This window comes from Balaenoptera physalus (genome assembly GCF_965194825.1).
Source record: "Balaenoptera physalus genome assembly, chromosome: 13".
NCBI classification, from domain to species: domain Eukaryota; kingdom Metazoa; phylum Chordata; class Mammalia; order Artiodactyla; family Balaenopteridae; genus Balaenoptera; species Balaenoptera physalus.
Genome location: NC_138892.1, coordinates 96,629,977 through 96,655,842, shown reverse-complemented (window position 1 = coordinate 96,655,842; position 25,866 = coordinate 96,629,977). Strand labels below are relative to the sequence as shown.

The 25,866-nt window shown below is 37.8% G+C and overlaps 1 protein-coding gene across 2 annotated transcripts in view; it reads right to left on the bottom strand.

Annotated features, from left to right (window-relative positions):
• GUCY2C (guanylate cyclase 2C) overlaps nt 1–25,866 on the bottom strand; it is a 77,656-nt gene that overhangs the window by 44,839 nt on the left and 6,951 nt on the right. The window contains exons 4-10 of one of the 2 annotated variants that reach the window (XM_082421988.1): nt 23,632–23,847; nt 21,156–21,277; nt 19,613–19,709; nt 17,484–17,601; nt 15,346–15,481; nt 7,219–7,304; nt 4,320–4,431 (exon numbers count right to left, since the gene is read on the bottom strand). In XM_082421988.1, coding sequence (XP_082278114.1) covers nt 4,320–4,431; nt 7,219–7,304; nt 15,346–15,481; nt 17,484–17,601; nt 19,613–19,709; nt 21,156–21,277; nt 23,632–23,847 — 887 coding nt within the window. Of the gene's footprint in view, nt 1–4,319; nt 4,432–7,218; nt 7,305–15,345; nt 15,482–17,483; nt 17,602–19,612; nt 19,710–21,155; nt 21,278–23,631; nt 23,854–25,866 lie in introns of both variants that reach the window. The other variant, XM_082421989.1, reaches the window with a different exon arrangement.

The following is a 25,866-nucleotide window of genomic DNA, read 5'->3' as shown; positions in this document are numbered from 1 at the left end:
TTAAAATTACAAGGCACCAATAAATGCATTGACAAAAAGATATAACTATATTGAGAAGAGCTTAGAGAAAAGTAGGGCTAGTGAAAATGAACTATATCTTCATTTATCAATACAAGAAATAAATAGATAACATCTAAAGCTTATAATGCAAGAAATATATGCATATTATTTAAAAATATGAAAAAAAACTAAGCAGAAGGGACTGCAAGACCAGGGATACACAGAGGTGGGACCAGGTACACTCACTTTCCATTAGGAATATTTCTACTCTTGGCTTTTAAAATCATGTGCATGAATTTTTATACAATAAAAATATAATTAATGAAGGTGTCCCTGGAATGATGAGTGGCCGGCTCTTATTCAAGTAGCATCTCAACACCTCACACTGTATTCTCTCTCATGGCACCATAACAAGGACCCTTGAGGGCATGGCCGGGGTTCTGTCTGCTCGTCCTGATACCTTCAGCACGCAGCACCAGACCTGGTACCTGGTCACGTATCAGTAAAAAATTACTGAATAAATAAATAACTGAATAAAAACTTGGCCCTGCTCATCTCACTCTCTGAGAAGAGGCAAAGAAAAATGCCCAAATGTTAATATATGTAAATAAATTCACATTAAAAAAATCTCTTGTGCTATTAGACTTAGCTTACATGTCACATGTATTTCTGAACCATTTTTGTTTTATCACATTATGTCCTTCTAATGAACTAACCATTTTTTTTTTTTTCTGAGGTAGAGGGTTTAGTAAGGTTCATACTGCAGCACCTTTCTATAAAGGATGAATTGGAAGGAGTTATGCTTTGCTAACTTTGCTAACTTATAACTTTGCCGCTGCTTGTTATTTTGTTTTCTGCTAAGGGGAGAATTTAACAGTGAAAATGTGAGCTCTGGATTTCTATTCTCGTTAGGGCAGAAATAAATTATTCCCTTGGAGGTGGAGCTGCAGTGTGGGCATATTTGACTTTGGTGAACTCCGTTTATTACTACAATCACCACTTCCATCCCCATCACCACCACTCTCATACCCCCAACCCCCCCCCCCAAAACAACAGTGAGTACGAGGAATACAATTTCAACAGTGCAGACGATTCTACTCATCAGTCATTTACTAAAATTACCCAGCCTCCAGACTACAGCATGAGTTGGAGGAAATATCTGCTGAGTCCTTAGCCCCTCTCAATTCTTCCCTAGTGTAAACATCACATTACATGAAATATAATTATGATATTTAAATATACTACATAGAATTTAAATATAGTAAATTTTAATCCAACATACTTGTAAATCACCACTATCACATTAGTTCTAAGGTTAAGCTTCTGCTGCCCTCTGGTGGCTACTGTGGTTATCACAGCCTATTTAACTAGATAGATGGTGAATGCAGATTGAGTTTTATAACCCCAAGGTCATAGAACATGATCGTTGGAAAGAACTTTGAGATCAGTTAACAAATCTCCTGACTTAACAGAGGAAGATACTCATACTTAGAGAAGTAAATGGACTGAAATTAACACTGTCTAGATTGGTACTGAATAGAAGCATATTCATAGTTATCTCATACTGTCTTTCATTCCTTACTTCTTTCCTTCCTCCCTTCATTTCCTCCCTTCTTTCCTTCCTTCATTTCTTCCTTCTTTCCTTCCTTTCAAGGCACTGTGTTTGAGTAAAGAATGGACCCTACACTTACACGGTGTATGGTGTAAACAAATAAATGAGATATAAGTAATATGCTAGAAGTCCGGTGTAATAAGGGCAAGATCAATAACCTCCTGAGATGCTAAGAGAAAGCTTAGGAAAGGTGAAATCCAAGTTACACATTGAGGATGAGTGGTTGTTTACTAGTTCTATGGGGGGGTGGTGATAGATTTTAGTCAGAGGGAGCAGCATCAATAAAGACACAGGGGCATGAAGCTGCAAGACCCTTTCTTTAAGGAAGTAGGAGGAAGTTGAGAGAGTGGGGAAGAGATTTCAGGTAAGATGAGATAGAAGGCTGGAGACGTAGGAAGATCAGGGACATTTTGTGCTATAATAGGTCATTTGGACGCTGAAGGCAAAGTGGAGCTGCCAATCGAAGGGTTAGCAGCAGTTGGGTAAGGCGACTGGATTCGCGCTGTCCCTCTGGCGGCAGTGGTGGCTGGGTTTGAGGTGGGCAGGAGGTGGGGCTGAGCAGGAAGACAGATGGATGTCACTGGCACCCAGGAGACAGCTGAGGAAGGCCTGGGTGAGGAACAGGAACCAAATCTGCCTTGTCCACTGCTGTGTCCCAGGTGCTTAGAACATTGTCTGGCATTAAGTAAATATTTGTCAGATGAATGAAAAGACAGTGATGGTAGAATCTCCAGATGAAACGTTCTGTTACTTAGTTGGCAGTTGTGTACACAGATGAAAGACCAGGCATGACTATCTTATTTGTATACTATTTGAAAGACTGAGTTACTTAATTTGTAAAGTTTGAAACTAAATGTAACAGTTAAAGAATGAAAAGCTCTGGCTAACTGAATTTTCTAGTTAACTGAGGATGAAGTAAAGTTGCCCAGGATGAGGCACCGTCCCTGTCGTATGTAATGTAAATATTTAATGTGATCTCGTTTAGGTAAATAATGAGAACTCTCTCAAAAATCATGTTTTGAGAAGTTCATTATTTTAAACAGTACAGACCTTCTGTTTAATAACCAAAATATCTAAAAACTTTTAAAGAAATATATTAAAAATACAAACCCAACTCTGTCACTGAGGGCTATAATTAAGGAAAAAGAAAAATAATTTTAACTCAAAAAATTACAAAAGAAAGAAGCATAGAGTTGCAGAAGCCTGTGAGAAAAGAGATATATTTCAGAAGTCAAGTTTGGCTTGAATCTAGGAAGCTTGAAGATGGTTCTAGAGATAATTAAAAAGAAAAAAAAAGAAAGCTTGCTAAAGAAAACAAATCAACTTTAAAAAGCAATGATGAGGGTAAATCATTTGGAAGAATAGGATCCCTACTTCCTACCTCTCTCTTTGCTTCAGTCAACTACCTCATGTCTATTGACTAAAAACACAGGATTCATTTTTAACCACATTTGACTCATGGAACACAAGAACTAGAAACATAGTTACAGCTATAATGTAAACAAGCCCATTTCATCAGAACTGTTCTCTTCAGTCAGATCAACCTTTCAGCCAGAGTTTCTGGCTGTAGAGCAGGGCTAGAAGTATTTCTAGTTTATAATTTTTAATATTGTTAAAAAATGGTAAATTAATAGAGTCATTATGGAAAATTCAGAAAACTAAGAAATATATAAAAAAGCAAAAAGAAAATCTGGGATACTATTACCCGGAGGCTACGACTATTGACATTTTAGCATATTTTTCTGCAGTCTTATTTCTATACATTGTTTTACAAAGTTAGACTTTCATTAAATATAAAAGCTGTATTACTTTACTCATAACTTTTCCAATGTCATTTAAAATTCTTTGTAAATAATTATTTTTAATTGGTTGCATGTTGCCCCATTTATGAATACATTGTAGTTTTCTAAGTCATTTTATTAATAATGTTTCCACCTTTTTTTTTCTTTTGCATCTTTGGGCATAAATATTTGTTCAAATTTAAACTTTTTCCTAAAAATTGATTAGTAATATGGAATTACTATTCATTGTGGAAAGCCTTGGCCAAGCCAGCCATGGGCAGAGTGCCCTGAGACCTTGCTGCCCATGAGACACTCAGCTGGCCCTGTCCAGTGACAATCAGTGTTATACAGTTGCATGGCAAGTTGCATGGGTGAAGCCCTAGCCGTGTTAGGGCTTTCATGACATGATAGGACCTCATCTCAGGTAGGAGGGTAACCATCATTATGACCCAAGTATGTGTGTCCTCTGAGGAAACGGGGGAGACTTTAGAGGCCACGCTCACTTACCACTCTCAGCCTAATGACATCGAGTATTCCTTGCTGAAATATATATTCCATGAGTTTCCTTCAGTAAAATGTAAATGGAGTGAGGCTATGTGTCTCTGTGTTCATTTTGCCAATTGCCAAACCTAGTTTTCTATAGGAAAATTTACATCAAGGGGTAGGTAGGACACCCTATTGAAGACACCTTATATTAAAGACAGTTATAGCTAAATTAGAATGGGATATCTTCAGTGTTTTATCAGAACTGTAATATTATTCATTGGACAGAGATGTAAAGTCCATGTTTACAAACCTGGCAAATCTAATACAGACAATAAGCAAAACAAAACAGAAAACACAGGCTAATTTCATAAACCACAGAATTTACTCTCCTTACCAAAACAACAATTTCAGGAAAAGAAACTTCACGAAGGATATCTTACCCCCGCCTGTAATATCATTAGGAAGTTTGTGGTTCTTCCAGATGAATGTGGGGCTCTTATCCACCGGGTTAGTCTGGTTTTTCCGGGTGTCATAGGTCAAAAGAACCTTGTACTGTGTCGGGGCATGAAAAGAAGAAGGATGAACAGAAAAAGACATTTTAGAATGACTTCTGATGAGACTGACCGTGCTGCCCAGTGACATCTGAATTTCATAGCAACGTTTCTCAGTGAAACAAGGTAAATGTTACCAGCCGGGAGCTAGTTAGCGTCCACTTGGTTCTCACCATGAACGTGGATTTAAGCTCCATGTGGGCCGATTAGTTTTTGTTTCTTTATGACCATATGCTACACCTGCCCAGCAGAGATTCTTTGGGTTTTTCTAGTTCAAGTCTTTCATTTTACTAATGTTAAAATAGAGGCACAGGGCTTCCCTGGTGGCGCAGTGGTTGAGAGTCTGCCTGCCGGTGCAGGGGACACAGGTTCGAGCCCTGGTCTGGGAGGATCCCACATGCCGCGGAGCAACTGGGCCCGTGAGCCACAACTGCTGAGCCTGCACGTCTGGAGCCTGTGCTCCGCAACAAGAGAGGCCACAATAGTGAGAGGCCCGCGCACCGCGATGAAGAGTGGCCCCCACTTGCCGCAACTAGAGAAAGCCCTCGCACAGAAATGAAGACCCAACACAGCAAAAATAAATAAATAAATATTTAAAAAAATAATGACTCCCTTCTTTAAAAAAAACAAAAAAAACAAAAAAAAAACAAAAAAAACCACTCTGAGCCTTCCTTCCCTTGCAAATGGAGGGTGCTAAGAACTTTAAAAAAAAAAAAAAAAAATAGAGGCACAAAAAATTAAATGGCTAGCTCCAAGTCACATGACAAGGGAGGCAGCAGTGTTTTCCACAATATTAAGTTGTTATTAAAAACGATGTCTTGAGAAAATGCACCATAGCTAACATCCATTATCCATATTTATACACGTCAAGGGGCTCCTAGAGAATTCTACATTTCTTAAGTTCTGTCAATTACATAATTTTTGAATCTCTTCTAGCCCTATGCTCTAATGTGCTTTCTTAGACATGACACTCATTAGGTTTCCAAGATAAAAGGTTTCTTTTTCAAGTAATCTGTCAATGGAAATATTAATATATCCTTAAATTACTGCTGCATATATTGAGTCAGTTTTGTAAGAGACATCTGGAAAATGTTCATCCTTCTAAATTCACCACTGCTCCCTCAAAACATTCTGGACAAAATTTTACATTTTCAAAACTATACTCTTAACTTGAAAACAGAATATAAACTTGCATATATTGAGGATAGAAAATATCCTATATATTAGGGGCTGGTAGATTATATCTCTACTGAGACCTACTCTGGTTATGGAATAACTTATCTATAGCCCTATGTTTTGACAATTAATCCCTGTTTTCCCCATAGATACATATCATACAGCACAGCTGATGGCATTAGATTATTGAAAAGTTCAACTAGGCTTGCCTGTGGAGACAGTAAGTGCACAGAACCACATTTTTCATTTTGAAGAGCAATCATAAGGCTGACATAGAATCTCACCGCAGGTATCTGCCTCTCTCCAAGGGAGGCAAAGGCATCATCCCAGGTGCAAATAACTTAGAGGGGCACGTAGTTATCTCAGTAGTTACTACTAGAAACTGAAGTATTGAGCAGATTTCATTTTAAGGTATTGCCATGGTATGATGCCAAATACAGCATTATAGTAAAGGTTCAGTATAACTAAAACAATGTAACTAAAAACGATGCATTACTTTTCTGAAATACTGCTACCCCTGCCCCGAACTTCTAGTTGAACTTTCTCAATCTGAGCATCTTTTCTCTAGCTTTCCACATTTCTCATTATAGATGTCTTTTACAAAGCTGGGGCAATACATACACTCAATATATAAGTTAGGGACGTCACAATGCTCATATTGGAAAATTACATGAAAAAATGAAAAACTTTTTCTAGTAGATTCCTGGTTATGTCAGGACCTAACTTCTTAAAGAAGAAAAGGTTTCTACCTACCATTTGGTTGGTTAGAACAGTGGATTCTAGTTCATGATGGGCACAACTCTGGGTGACATAAAGGCAGGTATTTTTGTTTTTAAATTAAACGCTTAGCAGCCATCAACTATGTGCCAGATAAGAAGCTAAGCACAGGAGACATGGAGAAGTGAGATCCATTCCCTTTCTTCAAAGAACCTACTATGTAGGTGTGTGAATATATCTATCTATCTATCTATAGATAAATAGATAGATATGTACTATGTATATATAGTGTGTGAATATAAAGCACATATGTAGGTATGTAAATATATATCTATCTATATACAGATAGACAGATATGTACTATGTATATATAGTGTGTGAACATAAAGCATAACATTAGAAGGCTGTTTGTATGTGCCAGAGGGATTACACAATTAATGATTTTCATGAGACTTCAGAAGGAGAGAGAATAGGTAATGCTTCATTCAAATTTTTAGTTGTGGAAATGAATAAACGATTCTTAGGAAAAAACCGTCACCTTCTCATTGGTATCTCATCAACAGTCTGGTCTTTATACCAGTGTTTTCTGGGTGGGTATTTTTTATACAGTAAATAGAGTGGATACTCTGAATAAGAAGTTCTATGGGAGAAAATGTTTAAGGAATATGGCCCCAAGGGGGGCATAATCGTAAATCTGAAATAAACTAACCTCTAGATTTTAAACATAACTTCTCTAATTCCTTTGCTAGTATTGGGTTGGCCAAAAAGTTCGTTCGGTTTTTCTGTAGGCTCTTAGTTACAGAAAACCTTTTGGCCAACCCAATACTTGCCTTCCAGGATAACCCTCCTCACCTAGTCACTTAACCCCAAGTTCGTGATAAGAAGTCAGACATACTTTGTTGGTGTCCACAGAGGTGTACAGAAGGAACATAGTATTGTCAATATCTCCACAGTCATCCAAAGTCACAGGACCCACACGCCCTAGGGCAAAATCAGAAAAGAGTTAGAGGCCATTGTTGACTTCTTGACTGAAAGACCAGTTACATCCTGACAGAGGGTATAAAATAGATTCAAACTGCTCTATTTTACTGAAAAATTATTGACCTTAATGATGTAATCTGAGGGCATCTGGATTGGTTCTTGGCCCTGAGATCTCTGAAGGATATTTTTATAAGAGATGGTATTTAGTTAGAAGGAAAATTCTTTTTCATTGCATTTAGAATGATGACACTAAATGTAATCAGTCAGTAGATTTCTCCTGATTATTAGTGACAAGTTTTTGTTGAGAGTATTTACTAAACTAGTGGCACAGTGTTTGTCACTCCATAATCTAACTTAGATTGTAAAAAGGTCAAAATCCCTTCACTACCATGTATTAGCTGAACACATTGAAAAAGTTAAGTTCTTTAAGTCTCAGTTTTCTCAACTATGAAATTATAGCCATATAGGATGAGCCTATGAAACGGCTGTTTAGGTAAAAGAAAAAAATTGATCAAATATCAGTAATTTCACATGGTTCAATATAATAGTTAATATTTATTTTGTGTTTACTAGACCAGGCTCTGTGCTAAGTGCTTCATATGCATTTATCATATTATTCTTCCCCAAATACCATGACATAGAAGCTGTTATTATCTCCATTTTATTGATGAGAAATCTGAGGTCAGAAATATTACTAACTTGTTCCAGGTTATAGGTACAGGTAGCAGGTGACTAACTGCTGCTTATGATCACAGAGGTGCAGGCAAAAAGGTGGCAGCCACTGCCGTTGCACCTCCCCCATTGTTGAAGCCCTTCCCCCTCTGCTGATTATGACTTTCAAGGGATGTAAAGGGTTGGTGCTCCCCTCAATCCCCCTTCGTTTTTCTCTTTTTCCCCTTTGAGAGCCAGACGTTGAAGACTAGAATATTCAAGCAACTGCATATATGGGGGAAATTAGAAAGCTACTACACATGCCCAGGGGAAGGCAGAGGCTCAGAAAAGACCTAAGAAGACCTTAAGTTTACACCTCAGGCTGATCCTCAGCAGATAGCCTACAACAATAAAAACAGAAACAAAAAGCAAAACCAAAAAAGAGCAAACCCTGGGGAATGAGAAAATTTCCCATTCCCCATGTGATTTCCAGGATTACCGATTATTAGATTCAAATGTCCAGTTTTCAACAAAAAAATCACAAAGCATACAAAGAAACAGGGAAGTATGGTTCATTCAAAATAAGAGAAAAAAAAAAAAACCCAATGGAAATTATCCCTGAAAAAGACCTGATGGTGGATTTACTAGACAAAGGCTTTAAAACAACTGTCTTAAAGATGCTCAAAGAACTAAAGGAAGGCATGGATAAAGTCAAGAAAATGATGTACGAACAAAATGTAAATAGTAATAAAAAGGTAGAAAACCTAAAAAAGAAACCAGAAAGAAATTCTGGAACTGAAAAGTACAGTAACTGAAATAAAAAATTCACTAGAGGGATCAAAGGCAGATTTGAGCAGGCAGAAGAAAGAATTAGTGAACTTGAATATAGGACAATGGAAATTATCAAATCTGAGGAACAGAAATAAAAAGGATTGAAGAGAAGTGAACAGAGCGTAAGGGACCTGTGGGACACCACCAACCAGACCAATACATGCATTGTGGAAGCCCCATAAGGAGAAGACAGAAAAATGGGTAAAGAGACTATTTAAAAAAATAATGGCTGAAAACTTCCCAAATTTGATGAAACACGTGAATATAAACATCCAAGAAGCTCAATAAATGCCAAGTAGGATGAATTCAAAGAAATCCATGCCAAGGCACATTATAATCAAATTGTCAAAAGCCAAAGATATAGAATTTTGAAAGCAGCAAGAGAGAAGTGATTCATCACATATAAGAGATGTTTAATAAGATTTATAAGCAGATTTCTCATTATAAACTTTGAAGGCCAGAAGGCAGTGGGCTGATATATTCAAAATGCTAAAAGAAAAAGCTGTCAATCAAGAATCCTTTATTCAACAAAGCTGTCCTTCAAAGTGAAAGGAAAGTAAGACATTCTAAGATAAAAGTTGAGAGGGTGTGTTACCTACCACTAGACCTGTCCTGCAAGAAATGTTCAAGGGAGTCTGGCAGGTTAAAATGAAAGAACAACAGACAGTAACCTGAAGCCATATGAGGAAATAAAGATCTCAGTAAAGGTAAATACACAAGCAATGACAAAATCTAGTATTATTGTAAGAACAATGTGTTACTCCACTTTTTGTTTTCTACATGACTTAAGAGATGAACAGGGCTTCCCTGGTGGCATAGTGGTTAAGAATCCGCCTGCCACTGCAGGGGACATGGGTTCGAGCCCTGGTCCAGGAAGATACCACATGCCACGGAAAAACAAAGTCCGTGTACTACAACTACCGAACCTGCACTCTAGAGCCCGTGAGCCACAACTACTGAGCCCACATGCCTACAGTCTGTGCTCCGCAACAAGAGAAGCCACCACAATGAGAAGCCCATGCACTGCAACCAAGAGTAGCCCCTGCTCGTCACAACTAGAGAAAGCCCACGTGCAGCAACAAAGACCCAGCACAGCCAAAAAAAAAAAAGAGAGAGAGAGAGAGAGGATACATTAAAAAAAATTAGTCTAACAGTTAGTATTATTGTAACTTTTGTTTGTAACTCCACCTTTTGATTTTGAAGCAATTTAGGAGACTAATGCTTAAAAAAACATTAGTTTCCTACTTGGACACAAAGTATAAAGATGTAATTTTGCAACACCAATGTCTGAAAGGGATGGGAATGGAGCTATTAAAGGAGGAGAGTTTTTGTATTCATTGAAGTTAAACTGGTATAAAGTCAAACTAGAGGGTTATAATTTTAGCATGTAATCCCCATGGTAACCACAAAGAAAATAGCTAAAGAATATACACAAAAAATGAAAAAGGAATTTAAACATTTCACTATAAAAAATAAACAATACAAAAGAAGACAGTAATGCAGGAAATGGGGATAAAAAAGCTATACAGCATATAAAGAACAAATAACAAAGCGACAGAATAAATCTCTCCTTATCAGTAATTACTTTAAATGTAAATGGATTAAATACTCCAATCAAAGATAGAAATTCAAAAATTGGATTAAAAAAGTGATCCAACAGTATGATGTCTATAAGAGATTCACTTTTGATCCAAAGACAGAAATGGGTTGAAAGTGAAAGGAAGGAAAAGGATATTTCATGCAAATAGTAACCAAAAGAGAGCAGAGGTGCCTACACTAATATCAAATAAACAGACTTTAAATCAAAAAAGTTTACAAGAGACAAAGAAAGAAATTCATTATATATTAATAAAACATTCAATAAAGCAAAAATATATAACAAGTATAAACATTTATGTAACCAACAACAGACCAACAAAAAATATGAAGCAAAAATTGGCACAAGAGAAACAGTTCTACAATAATCATTGGAGATTTTAATACTCCACTTTCACTAATGGATAGAATAACAAGACAGAAGATAAGTAAGGAAATAGAGGAGTTGAACAAAATGATAAACCAACTAGATATAATAGACAAATACAGAACATTCTACCCAACAACAGAATGCACATTTTTCTCAAGTGCCTGTAGGACATTTTCCAGAATAGACCATATGTTAAGCAACATATTAAGTCTCAGTTAAAATTTAAAAGATAGGTATCATACAAAGTATCTTCTCTGACCACAATGAGATGAAGTTAGAAATCAATAACAGAAGGAAAACTGAAAAATTCGCCAATTTGTGAAAATTAAACAGCACACACTTAAATAACCAATGGTTCAAAGAAGAAATTACAAGGGAAAAGTTTTAAGACCTAGAGATAGATGAATATAAAAATACAACACACCAAAACTATGGGACACACACAATCAAAGCAGTGCTAAGGGGAAATTTATAGCCATAAATGCTTACATTAAAAAACAACAAAGGTCTCAAATCAACACCCTAACTTTACAACTTAAGGAACCAGTTAAAGAAGAACAAATTAAACCCAAAGCTAGCAGAGGAAGGAAGCTGTAAAGATTAGAGCAGAGATAAATGAAATACAGAATAGAAAATCAATCGAGGAAATCAATGAAACCAAAAGCTGGTTCTTCAAAAAGTTCAACAAAATTGACAAACCTTTAGCCAGATAGAGTAAGGAAAAAAGGAGAAGACTTGAATTACTAAAATCATAAATGAAAGTGGAGACATTACAACCAATTCTAAGGAAATAAAAAGGAATATAAGGCAGTACCATGAGCAACTGTATGCCAAAAAATTGGATAACCTAGATGAAATGAACAAATTTCTAGAAACACAAAACCTACCAAAACAAAACCAAGAAGAAACAGAAAATCTGAATAGACCAATAACTAGTAAGGAGACTGAATCAGCAGTCAAAAATCTCCAGACCCTCTACCCCCTAAGAAAGGGCCCTGAACCTAATGACTTTACCAGTGAATTCTACCAAACATTAAAAAAATAATTAACACCAATCCTTCTCAAACTTTTCCAAAAACCTGGAGAGAAACACTGCCTAACTTATTCTATGAGGCTAGAATTACTCTGATACCAAAGCCAGACAATGACACAAAAAGAAAAGAAAACTACACACCAATATCCCTTATGAACATTGATCTAAAAATCCTCAACAAAATATTTGTAAACAGAATTCAGTAGCATATTCAAAGGAGAATACAACATGACCAAATAAGATTAATTCCTGAAATGCAAGGATGGGTCAACATATAAAAATTAATCAGTATAATACACTACAAGAGAATGAAGAAAAAAACCACATGATCATATGAATTGATGCAGAAAAAGCATTTTACAAAATTCAATACTTTCATGATAAAACACGCAACAAACTAGGAACAGAAGGAAACTACCTCAACATAATAAAAGCCATATATGAAAAACCCACAGCAAACATCATACTCAATGGTGAAAGACTAAAAACTTTTCCTCTAAGATCAGGAACAAGGCAAGGATGCCCAATTTCACCACTTCTGTTCAACATAGTACTAGAAGACCTAGCCAGAGCATTTAAGCAAGACAAAAAAGGCATCCAAATTGGAAAGGAAGAAGTAAAATTAACTCTGTTCACAGAAAATATGATTCTATATGTAGAAAACTCACAAGATTCCAAACACAAATAACCTGTTAGAACTAATAAAAGAGTTCAGCAAAGTAGCAAGATACAAAGTCAACACAAAAAAAATCAGTTTCATTTCTATACACTAACAATGAACCATCAGAAAATGAAATTAAGAATACAGTTTCATTTAAAATAGCATCAAAAAGAATAAAATACCTAGGAATTAACTTAACCAAGGAAGTGAAAGACCTGTACAATAAAAGCAACAAAACATTTCTGAAAGAAACTTGAGAAAACATCAATAAATGAAAACACATCCCATATTCAAGGATTGAAAGACTTAATATTGTTAAGAAATCAATATTACCCAAAGCAACTGACACATTTAATGCAACCCCTATCAAAATCCCAATGATATTTTTTGCAGAAATAGGAAAACTCATCATAAAATTCATATGGAATCTCAACGGACCCTGAATAGCCAAAACAAATCCTGAAAAAGAAGAACACAGCTGGAGGACTCACACTTCTTGATTTCAAAACTTACTACAAAGCTACAGTAATCAAAAGATACTGGCATAAAGTCAGACAAATAGACCAATGGAATAGAATAGAGTGTCCAGAAATAAAACACTGCATATATGGTAAAATGATTTTCGAAAAGGGTGCCAAGACAATTCAATGGGGGAAAACATAGTCTTTTCAACAAATGGTGCTGGGAAATTTGATATCCATATGCAAAAGAATGAAGTTAAGACCCTTTGATAATGCCATATACAAAAGTCAACTCAAAATGCAGCCACAACTTAAATATAAGACGTAAAACTGTAAAACCTTTAGAAGAAAACACAGGGCAAAAGCGTCACAACACTGAATTTGGCAATGATTTCTTGGATGTGATACTAAAAGGCATAGGCCACAAATGAAAAAGTAGACAAATTGGACTTCATGAAAAGTTTAAAAATTTTGCGCATAAAACGGCAGCACAGTGAAAAGACATCTCACACAATGGGATATAACATTTGCAAATCATATATCTAATAAGGGATTAATATCCAGAATACATAGGGAACTCCTAAAACTCAACAATAACAACAGAAAACAACACAATTCAAAAATGGACAAAGAAAAGAAAAAAAAAATGGACAAAGGACCTGAATAGACATTTTCCAAAGAAGATATACGAATGACCAATAAGCACCTGAAAAGGTGCTCGACATTACTATTCATTAAAGAAATGCAAGTCAAAATGACAATGAGATACCACTTCGTACCCATTAGGATGGCTAATATATATATTTCTCTCTCCTCATCAACATATATATATATATATATATATATAAAATAAAAGTGTTGATGAGGATGTGGAATATTGGAACCCTTGTGCACTACTATTGGTAGGAATGTAAGATGGTATAGCCATTGTGTAAAACAATATGATGGTTTCTCAAAAAATTAAAAATGAGATTTCCATATGATCCAGCAATTCCATTTCTGGGTACGTACTCAAATAAATTGAAAGCAGAGTCTTGAAGACACCTTTATACACTGATGTTCATGGAAGCATTCTTCACCTTAGCGAAAACATGGAAGCAACTCAAGTGTCTATCGACATATGAACGCATAAGCAAAACGTTGTATATAATATGATGGAATATTATTCAGCCTTAAAAAGGAAGGAAACATATCCTACAATATGGATGAAACTTGAGGACACCATGCTAAGTGAAATAAGGCAAGCACAAAAGAAAAATATTGTATGATTCCGCTTATATGAGGTACATATAAATCATAATCATAAGATTACGTGGTCAAAATTGTAGTAAAAATCATAAAGACAAAAAGTAGAATGGCGGTTTCCAGGGGCTAGAGGGAGGGGAGAATGGGGAGTTCTTGTTTAGTACGAATAGAATTTCAGTTTTGCAAAATGAAAGAGTTCTGGAGATGGAGGATGGTGATGGCTGCACAACGATATGCATGTACTTAATGACACAGAACTGTACACTTCAAAGTGGTTAAGATGGTAAATTTTATGTTATGTGTATTTTACCACAATAAAAAAAAATTGAGAAAAAATGCACATAAAGTCACTGGCAGAACTTGGGATACAGGGAATGATTAATGACTCTCCCTCCCTCCCTGTATTTTCAGGGGAGCAGAAGTGATCTCTTCCTGTCATTGTCATACCCCACAGATGCTGGTACAGCCCTCAGTCTTTACTGCTGGGTGTCTGCTGCCCTCTGAAGCCAAGAAAAGAAGGCTCACTCTGCAACAGGATAAAGGTTTTCCAGAGTAAAGATTTCAGGCAAGTTAGAGAAGTGAACCATCATTTGTCTTTTACGTAATACACATTAAATCTAAAAGGAAATTTCTTCCTAGTATCTGGACGAGATCTGGGAAATGAAAGAAGTTTCCATAGGGGTTTGTGTAGCAAAGGAATGTTGATCCATGTGGCTCAGAGGGACATGTATTGGGAGCTTTTGGATGGCACTGCTATGAGAGGTTTTTTAGTTAGAGAAGTAACACAGGGTCCTTGATCCCTGAAGGACAGAAAGGGAGATATGGAAGGACGAAAATCAAACTGCAGCTATTTCTCTTCTTGCTGGTCTCTAAGCAGAGTCAGGACATCACTGCCCAAAATGCCCTGTGATGAGCTTGGTCATAAGTACAGGGCCTGAGCTACCTGCTCTTTCTTTGATATCCAAAGATTCTGAAGTTCTGAAGCATAAACTGGGGTCTAGTTATAGATTATAGCATCCCCAAGGTTTATGCAATTATGTTTGCCTCCAATTAAGTTAAAGGTATTTAGCTGTTGATCCATTTATTGCCACACCCTCTCTTTGCTTCCCAAAGTCTGCCCACAGGGCCCATATTTCATCAGATTCCTCTAGAAACTGTTAGGTAAGTGTTGTTTGCTCCTAGGAAACCGGTACCTTCAAAAGTGACGTTCCTGAAAGCATGAGCAAATTTAGGGGTGGTAACTTCTTCTCCATTTGCAAGAAATATCTTCAACATGTGTCCAAAGAGCAAGACTCCATCAAAGTAGGCAGCAGCGAAATCATTTTTTGCCTGAATGAGAAAGGAAAATCTTAAAATGAGTTCCAAAAAAAAAAAAAAAAAGATTCTGGTCTTGAACCTGGAGAAAAACATTCTTGGGGTCAGCAGGGTAACTGGAAAGGTAAAGGAACATTAGGGGAATTGTAGGGGTGGTATTAAAGGAAGTTTTGGAAAAACTTTTCTTGGACCAGGGCTCTTTATCATCCCCACGTGACAATTCTGTCTTCTCTTGGGATCAATAAACTGCAAACCCTGCCTTTAGGGAAGTATCTAAAAGCGGCTGTGCTTCCTCCTTCCCACGATGAGAAAATATTTCACTTCGACCAGGAAGGACAACATACAGCATTTTTGATTCCTGTAAGGTTTTATAGAGAAATAATGCTTTCATTTAAGAGGAAAAGAGAACAGCAACAAAAACAACCCCACTGCCTTTGAGTATCCTGATGGGGTGGGAAGAGTTTTCATTGGATGATACCATTGAATTTGCTTTGGAGATAGTCCTGATTGGGTGTTAGTTCAAGCCACAAAGGTCTGCCCTGGGGAACATAAGAAGGGGGTCAGAATTCCTCTGCCTTTGCAACAGTTGTGTGGTTGTCTTCACAGAGATGGGCTATGGATTAAAAGTTCTGTGCCCCCCTGAGACCACGTGAGTTCTGTCGGCTCAGACACTTTGGAACTCCCACCTGTGAAGAATCAGACTTTTGCCAGAGCCTAGAAGCTGTGCAAATGATATGTGAATACTACACCCAGAAGTATATTTGCTAGAAAATATAAAAAGGAAAAACTAAAACACTGCTCATTGGTTTCAGTGTCTTTTGCTGAAATCATCCTTTCATGACATGAAAAGAATCAGTTAAGACCCAGCCCCCAAAAGGGTTGCAGCCCCTAATTTTGGCAGGGTTGCAAAACACAGGGCTTAGAACTGCTAGTCTAGGCAAAACTGTGATTCTCTCAAAGGTCCCCAACTTTCCTCACTGCTCTTTGGGCCTTGTCATCCCCAAGTTGTTCAGGGTCCTCAGGACAGACTGCCCCCCCACTTCCCTCTCTAACCTGCTCTCAACTGTGTCTGAGGGCAGAAAACATCCGATGAATTTAGTCACGTTAAGGTGCAGTGACTGATAAAACCCGAAGTGGTATTAGAGGCAGGGGTCTTGCATTTAATGATTTTTTAAAATATATTTTTAAAATTTTATTTTATTTTTTTCCGCTGTGTCTGGTCTTCTTTGCGGCACGTGGGCTTCTCTCTAGTTGTGGCGTGCGGGCTCCAGAGTGCATGGGCTCTGCGGTTTTTGCGGCACGTGGGCACATGGACTCTCTAGTTGAGAGTTGAGGCATGTGAGCTCAGTAGTTGTGGCGCGTGGGCTTAGTTGCCCCGTGGCATGTGGGATCTTAGTTCCCTGACCAGGGATCAAACCCGCGTCCCCAGCATTGGAAGGCGGATTCTTTACCACTAGACCACCAGGGAAGTCCTGAGACATTAATGATTTAATGTCCAATTGGAGGTTGTTTTTCTGGGACAAATGCTAAACCAGATGGGATGCTGGGATAAGAGGAATAAACCAGGCCTTGCCTGGACAAAGTTGAACAATGGCCAACCTAATTAAAAAAAAAGGGACAATGTCTTAACCTAGGAATATGTATCTCTAGAGGTAGAACTGTGATATCAGGGCCAGCAGAAAGTTGCTTTAGGATGTAGGGAACTTCATTTATCTTTCATTGCTTAATTTCTACCTCCCCTATGTTAGCAGGGCTTCTTCTGATCTTCCCACACTGTCATTTCTGTTCTGATGTCACAGCAGTGTGCACTGTGGTGTTGATCTAGAGCCTAGCACAGTGACCTATAGTAACAGTTTTAGCAGCAGGAATCCTGCTATTGGCCTTAGTTAACATCTGTTGAGTGAATTGGAACAAGTGAAAAAAATGAATTGCTCATTTTAGAATTTGGGTCCCAAATGGAAGAATGATATTTTACCCTTGCCAAAAAAATAATAATATATACGTATATGAAGCTTACCAGTGATAAATTCTTGGAGAATGAGCTATTTGAGACAGAATTTTCAGGAGGCAGTGTCAGAACAAGAACATTTTTCATATAGTCAGGGGCTGTGACATTGTCCATGAAGTAGTGGTCACTGGAATAAAAAGTACAAGTTCCTCATGAAAATTAGATTCCTCCAAAAATAGAAATGGAGCTTCTACAATTCATAGAGCAGCCTTGAAATAGTTTAAAACATCTTTTTCCTGCAAAACGTTCTACTTTTCCCAGATAAGTTTCTTCTACACCTGCTACCTTGAATAGAAGAAATTAGGCAGCTGTGGTTAACATACACAAATGGAAAGGAAGATCAGAATACAGATACTTATTTGAGGAAGATTTTTTGGGGGCTCTGGGCACATAAGCTTGTTTTCAAGGCTTAATGACCCTTGGTTTATACCTGGAAACTTTCTTTTCCTTAAGTGCTTATAACACTTTAGAGATTTATGGATAGGATAGAGAGAAAGTTTATGAATTAAATTTACTTTCCAGATGGTGAAACATAAGCATGAAAAGACTAAGCATTTTCTCTAACATTGTAAGCTTCTTAACATTAGATTATCGGTCCTTGTATCCTTGACTCCTAGACAGTATTTGGCACATTGTGGACCCTCAATACCGTCTGGGATGGCACTGCCAATCATATGGGTCCCGAGCTTCCTAATCATTTTAATGTTTTAATATGCAAATAATCTAACAAGCTTGAACCGCTGTAACTAGGATGACCATCATTTAATAGGCAAACAGTAGGTGAACACATCTATGTACAGAGGACTGTGTTGAATAGTTTGCTCATATTGTCACATCTAATCCTAAAAGCACCCTTATAAAGTAGACATTTTTATTCTCACTTTACAAATGATAATCTCAAGATATACTAAGGAATACCCAAGAGTCAAATGAACCAGAAGCGTCAGAGTTAGAATTTGAACCCAAGTTATGTCTAGTTTCAAATGAACCTATCTCATGATCATTCCGAAACAGACCCAGAGGTCCTTAGGGAATAGTGACAAAAGAATGCCAATACTTTGGCAATTGATTGAGGATTTGCTAAAAATAAAATTACACCAACCTGGTTACATTGAGGCCTCCTTCCAGAGGGCAAAGCAGCTATTGAAAGCAGCTATCAATGTGGTTGTAGGAATAAAATGTTGATCATTTTGCCCTCTTTTTTGTATTCTGCAGCTAAAAGGCTCAGTTGACTAAATTATCTTTGTGAACAAGATAGGCCTGCAGTTCCTATGCCTCATTTTTCTCAATACCGGGACAAGTGCATTTAGTGTGGGTGAAAATGACTAGGCAAATATGATATAGTGCAGGAATAGTTTCTGGTCTGAATACGGACAGGGAATGATTAATGATCCAATCAGATAAGTGAAGTCATATGATCTAGCTGATGGGGCAAGGGACACAGGTGTACCAGCAACACCTTTTTTAAGCCTAATCTGACTCAGATATTACCTTTGCACAGTTTGTTTGTGGGGTTTCCAACCATGTTAGAAAATGACTAGTAAAAAGAGGGGATGTGATAAAAGGTAGTTTCTGTTCTCCAGAATTTTCTCCCCTTAGCTCCAGATAAGTGCAGAGGAAAAGATAACCACCCAGTGACTATACCACAGAGGGCAAAGAATAACTGTGTAAATCAAATTCACTTAACGGGAACTTTTCTCTTACCGAAGAAGGCTGAAGGAAAAATAATCTAGGACCAAAGGCCATTAGCAATTGAAGGCATAGATAGGGCCCACGTTCTCAGAAATATGATTGGGATATTAGTTGATTTATTACTGCCTGGAAAAAAAACACCTTAAAATCAGGCTGAAGACCAGGATCTTTGTTGAATGAGCATGTGGGTTTCATGGGGAGTTCATAAAACTTTTGTATTTAGACATGATAGTTATGTCAAAGGTATACATCTCTGCTAAGGCTATAATTAATTAAATAAGAATAACGGTGTGATAAAGAAGAAATGAAACACTGGTTAAAGTATTATCTTCATAGAGAATCCCATTTTAGGCTGTGCAAAACGTGAGAAAAGAGAATATCTTCCAGAAATCCTTAGAGTATTTCCTTTCTGAAAGGAGGAGAGTTCTTCCAAATATTATACCTACTTGAAAAAATCCACTAGAATAATGACAGTGTCTTCAGCCACTGCTCGGTCACCCTTGAGGACGTTGATGGTGTTTGGTGTACCACACATAACAATCACTGCAGGAGAGAGAGCAAGACAGGGAGAAAAATATACAATAGTCTACTCCCAAGCAGGAAGGGAACCAGGGGCCTGAATTTGAACCCAGTAAGTCCATGCTACATTCGTGTTTTAAGATTAACACCAGTTCCTCCAATTTACTCCCCCCTCCTTTTATTTTTCATTTACAGTCATAGAATCAGAGGAGAGCTGCATGGGATCTTAAAAAGAATCATCTAGTCCTTCCCCTTAATTTTATTGATTTAAGGAGACTGTAGCTAAAATGCCAATGAGATAAAAAACTGGTGGATGAATAATTCTGATAGTCAAGTATTTGAGTCTGGCTTAGTGCTTATTCCATTACACGAGGCTGGAGTAGTTATATAGAAGCTATTTTCAGTGGTAAGTGAAGGGCACTGCCACTTGTAAAGTAGTTGGAAAAGATATAAATTAATGTGAGAATTTATGAAGTCTTCCTAAGCACCTTTCCTTGGGTTTTGGTTGCAGCTTCTTAGCTCAGAGCTCAGTGATTTCAGTGGTCGAGTTCCAGTCTGATTCTCTAAGCTCTCCTATCCACTGCAGCCAGATTTCCCAAATGCATGGTTTGATGAGAAGGATGAATAAGCTGGGAGACACTTCATTAGATCTGTTCACACACTGTGTTGTCCAGTTGAAGTGTAAACACTTTAGGGACATGAATCGTCGTATATTTCTTGTTCCCCATATCTTGGTTAATGTTTTGCAAATGTAGGCTCTTAATATGGCAAATGCTTAATTGTAACAGCAAATGATATTTCAAGCGATACCAGGAAATCCTGACAAACAAGAACATTTCCTCGTAGAAAATTCCACAGTTGATTCCTTTGCTCCTGATATATTCTTATTTGCAAAAAGAATTCTGTGGAAAGTGAAATAAATCACCAAATAACTTAGTATCCCATTGGCCTTTCACACTTGGCCTATAAACTGAGAGATCATTAGGCAGGTAAAATACCGACAGAGTAAAGCAAAGTGAGACAATCCTTGCCTACCTGGTAATTTTGCTTAAGGCTACATATCAATAAATAAGTCCTCTTGGTCACCAGGGGACCAGGGTTCAGAATATTTGAGAATTCGTCACAAATCCAACAATATATTAGATTGTGGTGAACATAAAAAGCAGTTTACTGATGGTGGATCGTGATATCATTTTTGGCTTATAAAAGCTGGATTTTAGCATCATCATTACTTTCATAATGTTAATATATTTGCTCAACATTACTTTGCTAATTTCTCTCAGAGGATAAGGTTTTAATCATCAAAAGGAACAGTATAACGTAGTTGCATGCAGCTACAGATCTCTGCAAATATACAAAATATATAGTAACGACGATAGTTCTGTGGTGGTAGATTTGTCAAAATGACTCATAGGGAGGTGGCAGTTGTGGGGACGTAGCTAGCCAAAAATTATCTTCATGTCTTCTTACCATTGCTTTTCCTGTTCTGGTTCATTAAGATACGCTGAAACTCGTTATCTCCTCTCAGCGTCTCCTTGAAGGTAAGTTTCTGAGAAAAATAGGAAACTCCAGCCTCCAGAGCATTGAGGTACCTAGAACAGAAAAAAAGAGAAACTCTAAGAAATCAGTCTAGTTTCTTCATGGCTTTCCATGTTGTTTGCTCACTGTTTACAGATCTGTCCAGGGACTTGTTCACCTAAAATTCATTTCTACCACTAATACAATAGACAATACACAGTGTGATACCAATGGTTAGGACTACAAACATCTAATTTAGGGAAAGTTTTAGGGAATCTTCGTGTATATATACAGATAATAGACATTTGGCAAATCCCTTATAATGGCTTCTTGTTATTTGCTGAAGGAAGACTATTCTGCTTGTCCCATTATCACAGATAAATGGAAACTGTTGTATCTATAGTACAAAAATTCAGAGTTGACAGGAATAATTTCTCCTACTGTGTGAAACGGACTTTTGTGTGCTCTAAGTTCACCCCAGAATTTCTAGGATGCTGCCTTAGGGTTGATTCTTGTTGTTCCCTGGATGTGCGTTCTCAGTGGTACCCTATTTTAGTCCTCTGAATGCTTTGGTGGAGAGCTACTGCAGACTCCTTCAAGAGATTCTTTCTGCCACCTTTGCTGGAGTTGTGTGAGCCTTGTGATTTTATTTTAGCAATGGTATCCAATATCCTGTTCTCCCCACCACCCTTTTTCCTCTGAAAAGCTGTGAGAGAAATGATTTCTAACTCGTGTAGGACAGGCAGAATGCGTATTCTCTGCTATCATATGTTGCACGGTAATATGACAGCATTTACTTCTGGTTTCCCTTCTCCTTATCTGTAAAATGGAGATCATAGTACTCGTTCTCTTTTCTTTAGAGGGTTTATTTTCATCAAAATATATTTATTGGGACTTCCCTGGCGGTCCAGTGGTAAAGAATCCGCCTTACAATGCAGGGCACGTGGGTTCGATCTCTGGTCAGGGAACTAAGATCCCACATGCTGGGGCAACTAAGCCCGTGTGCCACAACTATTGCGCTCACAGGCCTCAACTAGAGCCCGTGTGCCGCAACTAAGATCCGACGCAGCCAAAATATAAAAAAATAAATAAATAATAAATCTAAAATATATATATAAATATTTATTGCTAGGTCACGTATGCCATTTGGGAAGAATTAGAAAAAAATTTAGTCAATGTATTTACAATTACATAGACACTTTATGTCAATCACATTGAGACAACAAAATAAATCAGATCACTGTTAACTAAAAAACTCTGAGAAAATGCAACTTTTTGAAAATATGTTTAAAAAACATTTATTCAGAGTTCTCAAGACATATAACACACTCCATATGATTCCTTTTTATTAATATGAAACATTAGCTGCACACCCTATAGAATAAACGTTCATTATTCAATTGAATCTGTAGATCTCATATCCTAAGACTGTCAGCCTCAACATCAGACTCTCCTTCTTACACCACTACATTCTAGTAGTTAATAACAATTTGGGTAGAGGTCAGGAAGAAAACTGTGGCCACCCTGAATAACTCCATGCACTCCTTTTAGGAAATAAATATTAGGTAACTTTTAAAACATGTTCTTGAAAAGACATTTTTCATTTGCTGTACAGCAAAACTAACACAACATTGTAAATCAACTATACTCCAATAAAAATTCTTTTAAAAAGAGAGACGTAGATGTAGAGAACAGACATGTGGACGCAGTGGGGGAAGAGGAGGGTGGGACGAACTGGGAGATTAGGTTTGACATAAATACATTACCATGTGTAAAAGAGATAGCTAGTGGGAACCTGCTGGATAGCACAGGGAGCTCAGCTCGGTGCTCTGTGATGACCTAGGTGGGAGGGAGCGGGGGAGGGAGGTCCAAAAGGGAGGGGATATAGACATGCATATAGCTGATTCACTTAATTGTACAGCAGAAACTAACACAACATTGTAAAGCAATTTTACTCCAATAAAAAAAAAAAAAAAAAAGGCTTCAAACCAAAAAAAAAAAAAAAGAAAGTGCTTAGTGCAATGTTTGGCAAAAAGTAAGGACTCAAAGAAAGTTGCTGTTAAAAAAAAAAAAGACATTTTTACCGGCTGCTACTGATTTAGATCATGGAATCAGTGAAGTGTTGTACACTTCCAAGTGAAATTTCAATTTGACCTAAAGTTAATGGGTATCTACTTCAGAGAGCTATGCTTAATATATCTAGTTCAAATAGGAGTAACAAATAGCCTTATCTAAATATATCTACAGCTTAAGAATGAAATCAATTAAATGTAAGCTATGTACCAATTGTGTGTAAGAAAGTGGGCTGGTTTCCACTCCCAATGCTACTATTCATGGAAGGCATGTCTGATAATAACTAGTGGCCTGCTGAGGGTTTATGGCTTCTCTCCCTGCTAAGTGCCAGAAGGATATTAATGGTCCTGCTTACCAGAAACAGTCCTCAGACTCGGTACTATTCTTGAAAACATAGGCAGTGTTCCAGGAAAAAGTTTTGAATGGAAAATAATCGACCTTCCAAAAGTCAACCAAGAAGTACATCAACTTCCTAGCTGGGGTCATCAGCCTGGTTAAAGTTTCTTTGTAGTCACACGACAATCCAAAACTTCCAGCTGAAATCATGGGATACTTCAAATCTGTGTCAAGGCTATGCCAAGAGGTGAGAAAGAAACCAATATCAGGATTAACCTAAGTAGTACAAATAAGATCCCTCTTTAAGCTGTTTCAGCGTGTGGGTATAAATAACAAAAATGAAACAGGGTCACTCAAGCAGGTGTTCGACGTATATAGGTCTGTCCCTCACAGGTGAATCTAAAACAATATTTACTGAACGTATGCTACGTTCTAAGCATACTCTGGGTGTTTTCTGGTATATGTGGCTTGGTTACTTCGATTTATTCTAAAATGAGTTGTCATTTGGGTTGTCCTAACATCTAGGCTAGGACATATGGACTTCGGGGAGTAGGGCAGAGAAAAAATAGAAAATGGACCACCATAGCTACTACAAATGTTGTAAAGCCCAGAAGATGCCCTCTGCAGCTTCCCTCCGTGCATTGCCTTATTTCCAGCTCTTCTACGGACGGCCTTTGAGACAGACATCACCTGAGGACCTTACTGTTTTCCTTCCGCTGCCTGGCACACGGGTCTGCTTGTGGTCCCTTAAACATAGCAAGCTTTATTTTCTACCAGGGTCTTTACAGATGCCAGAAATGCTGTTCCCCTCTGTCTTTGCCTGGTTGATACTTACTCATCCATCAGGTTCTTAATTAAACATCTCTTTATCCATCAGGAGAGCTTTCCTTGATAACTAAGACCAGGAATCATGGGTGAGAACCTGTTTAATATCTGTCTCCTCCACCAGACTGCAAGCGCCACAAAGGTGCAATCACGCCCAGCTTGTTCACCGCAGCATTTCCGGTCTGCCTGCTTTATGTGTAGATGCTTAAGATGTATTTGATAAAGGGAGGAAAATGACCTCCCCTTCCATCTTCGGTGCTCCACTGAAAGGTTTCACTTGGGTGTCCTGCTTGCATTTCAAACTCCTCGTGGTCACGGTGAAATTTGTCTCTTATTTTTGTTTCTCAAAACTGTTCCTTATCCTGATTTTCCCATTTCTTTTAGCGTTTTGATATCTCAAAGCCTTTTCAACTACTTTTCGTCCCACACTCCAATATCCAATCAGTTATCAAATGCTATTGATTCTACTTTTAAATATCTTTAAGGCGATGCTCCTATTCCAAGTCGACTGCTTTCTCGCTAGTTCAGGATCTCCTCCTCCCCTGTTGACTTTCCTGTCCTCAGTCTCTCCTGCTGGGCTCCAGCCTTTCCTATACACTGTTGCCAATTATTCTTCCCAAAGTTGAGCTGCTTCCGATGGCACTTCCCTGCTGTTTTAGTGGTTTCTGATGCAAATCTAATTAAAAACCCTTCCCTCACTTAGAACTCATGACCACCCAAATATGGCCCTATCTAATTTTTCGAGTTTTATCTCTACTATTCCCCTATACATCTCTCGCACCCCAGTTAATACAGACTTTCACAAATTTTCTACACTTCCCTGATGCTTTGCTTTTACATATACTTCTCCCTCTGCTGGCTGGGATGCTTATCACCTCATCTCTACCCATTACAATTTAACCCATTCTTCAACACTCAACTCATATACCATCTCCTTCATGAAGTCTTTCTCCTCTTGAAGCTTAATTCTCCCAACCAGAGGGACCATTTCCACGGTGCATCCATAGCACCTTGCTTGTACTTCTCTAAGGGAACCTGTCCCACTCTGCCTTGTATTGGTCACCAGTGTCCTTGTCCTCTATTTTACTTAATTGTCTCCACTCTGACACAACAAAAATGCGTCTTTGCACACGGAAGTTTCTCATAAGTGGTGAATCAATGTTCTACTTCTCCTTTCCTTCTGGGCACACTCTCCAGCAAGATCAGTAAATGGTCAGGTAAGATGACAGTTGGGAATGGGCACAAGGAAGAGTAAGATTCTGTATTCGTCTGCACTTCGGTACAGAAGAGGAGGTCAAACGTGCTTCTGTGGGGTGTCTATGGTCTGTGTGGGTGTGAACGTCTGAGTCTGTTTATACAGCTGAGTGGGAGGTGTGAGAAGCAGACTTTGCAACAGAAATTTCAGAAGTCTAATGTCTACCCTTCAAAA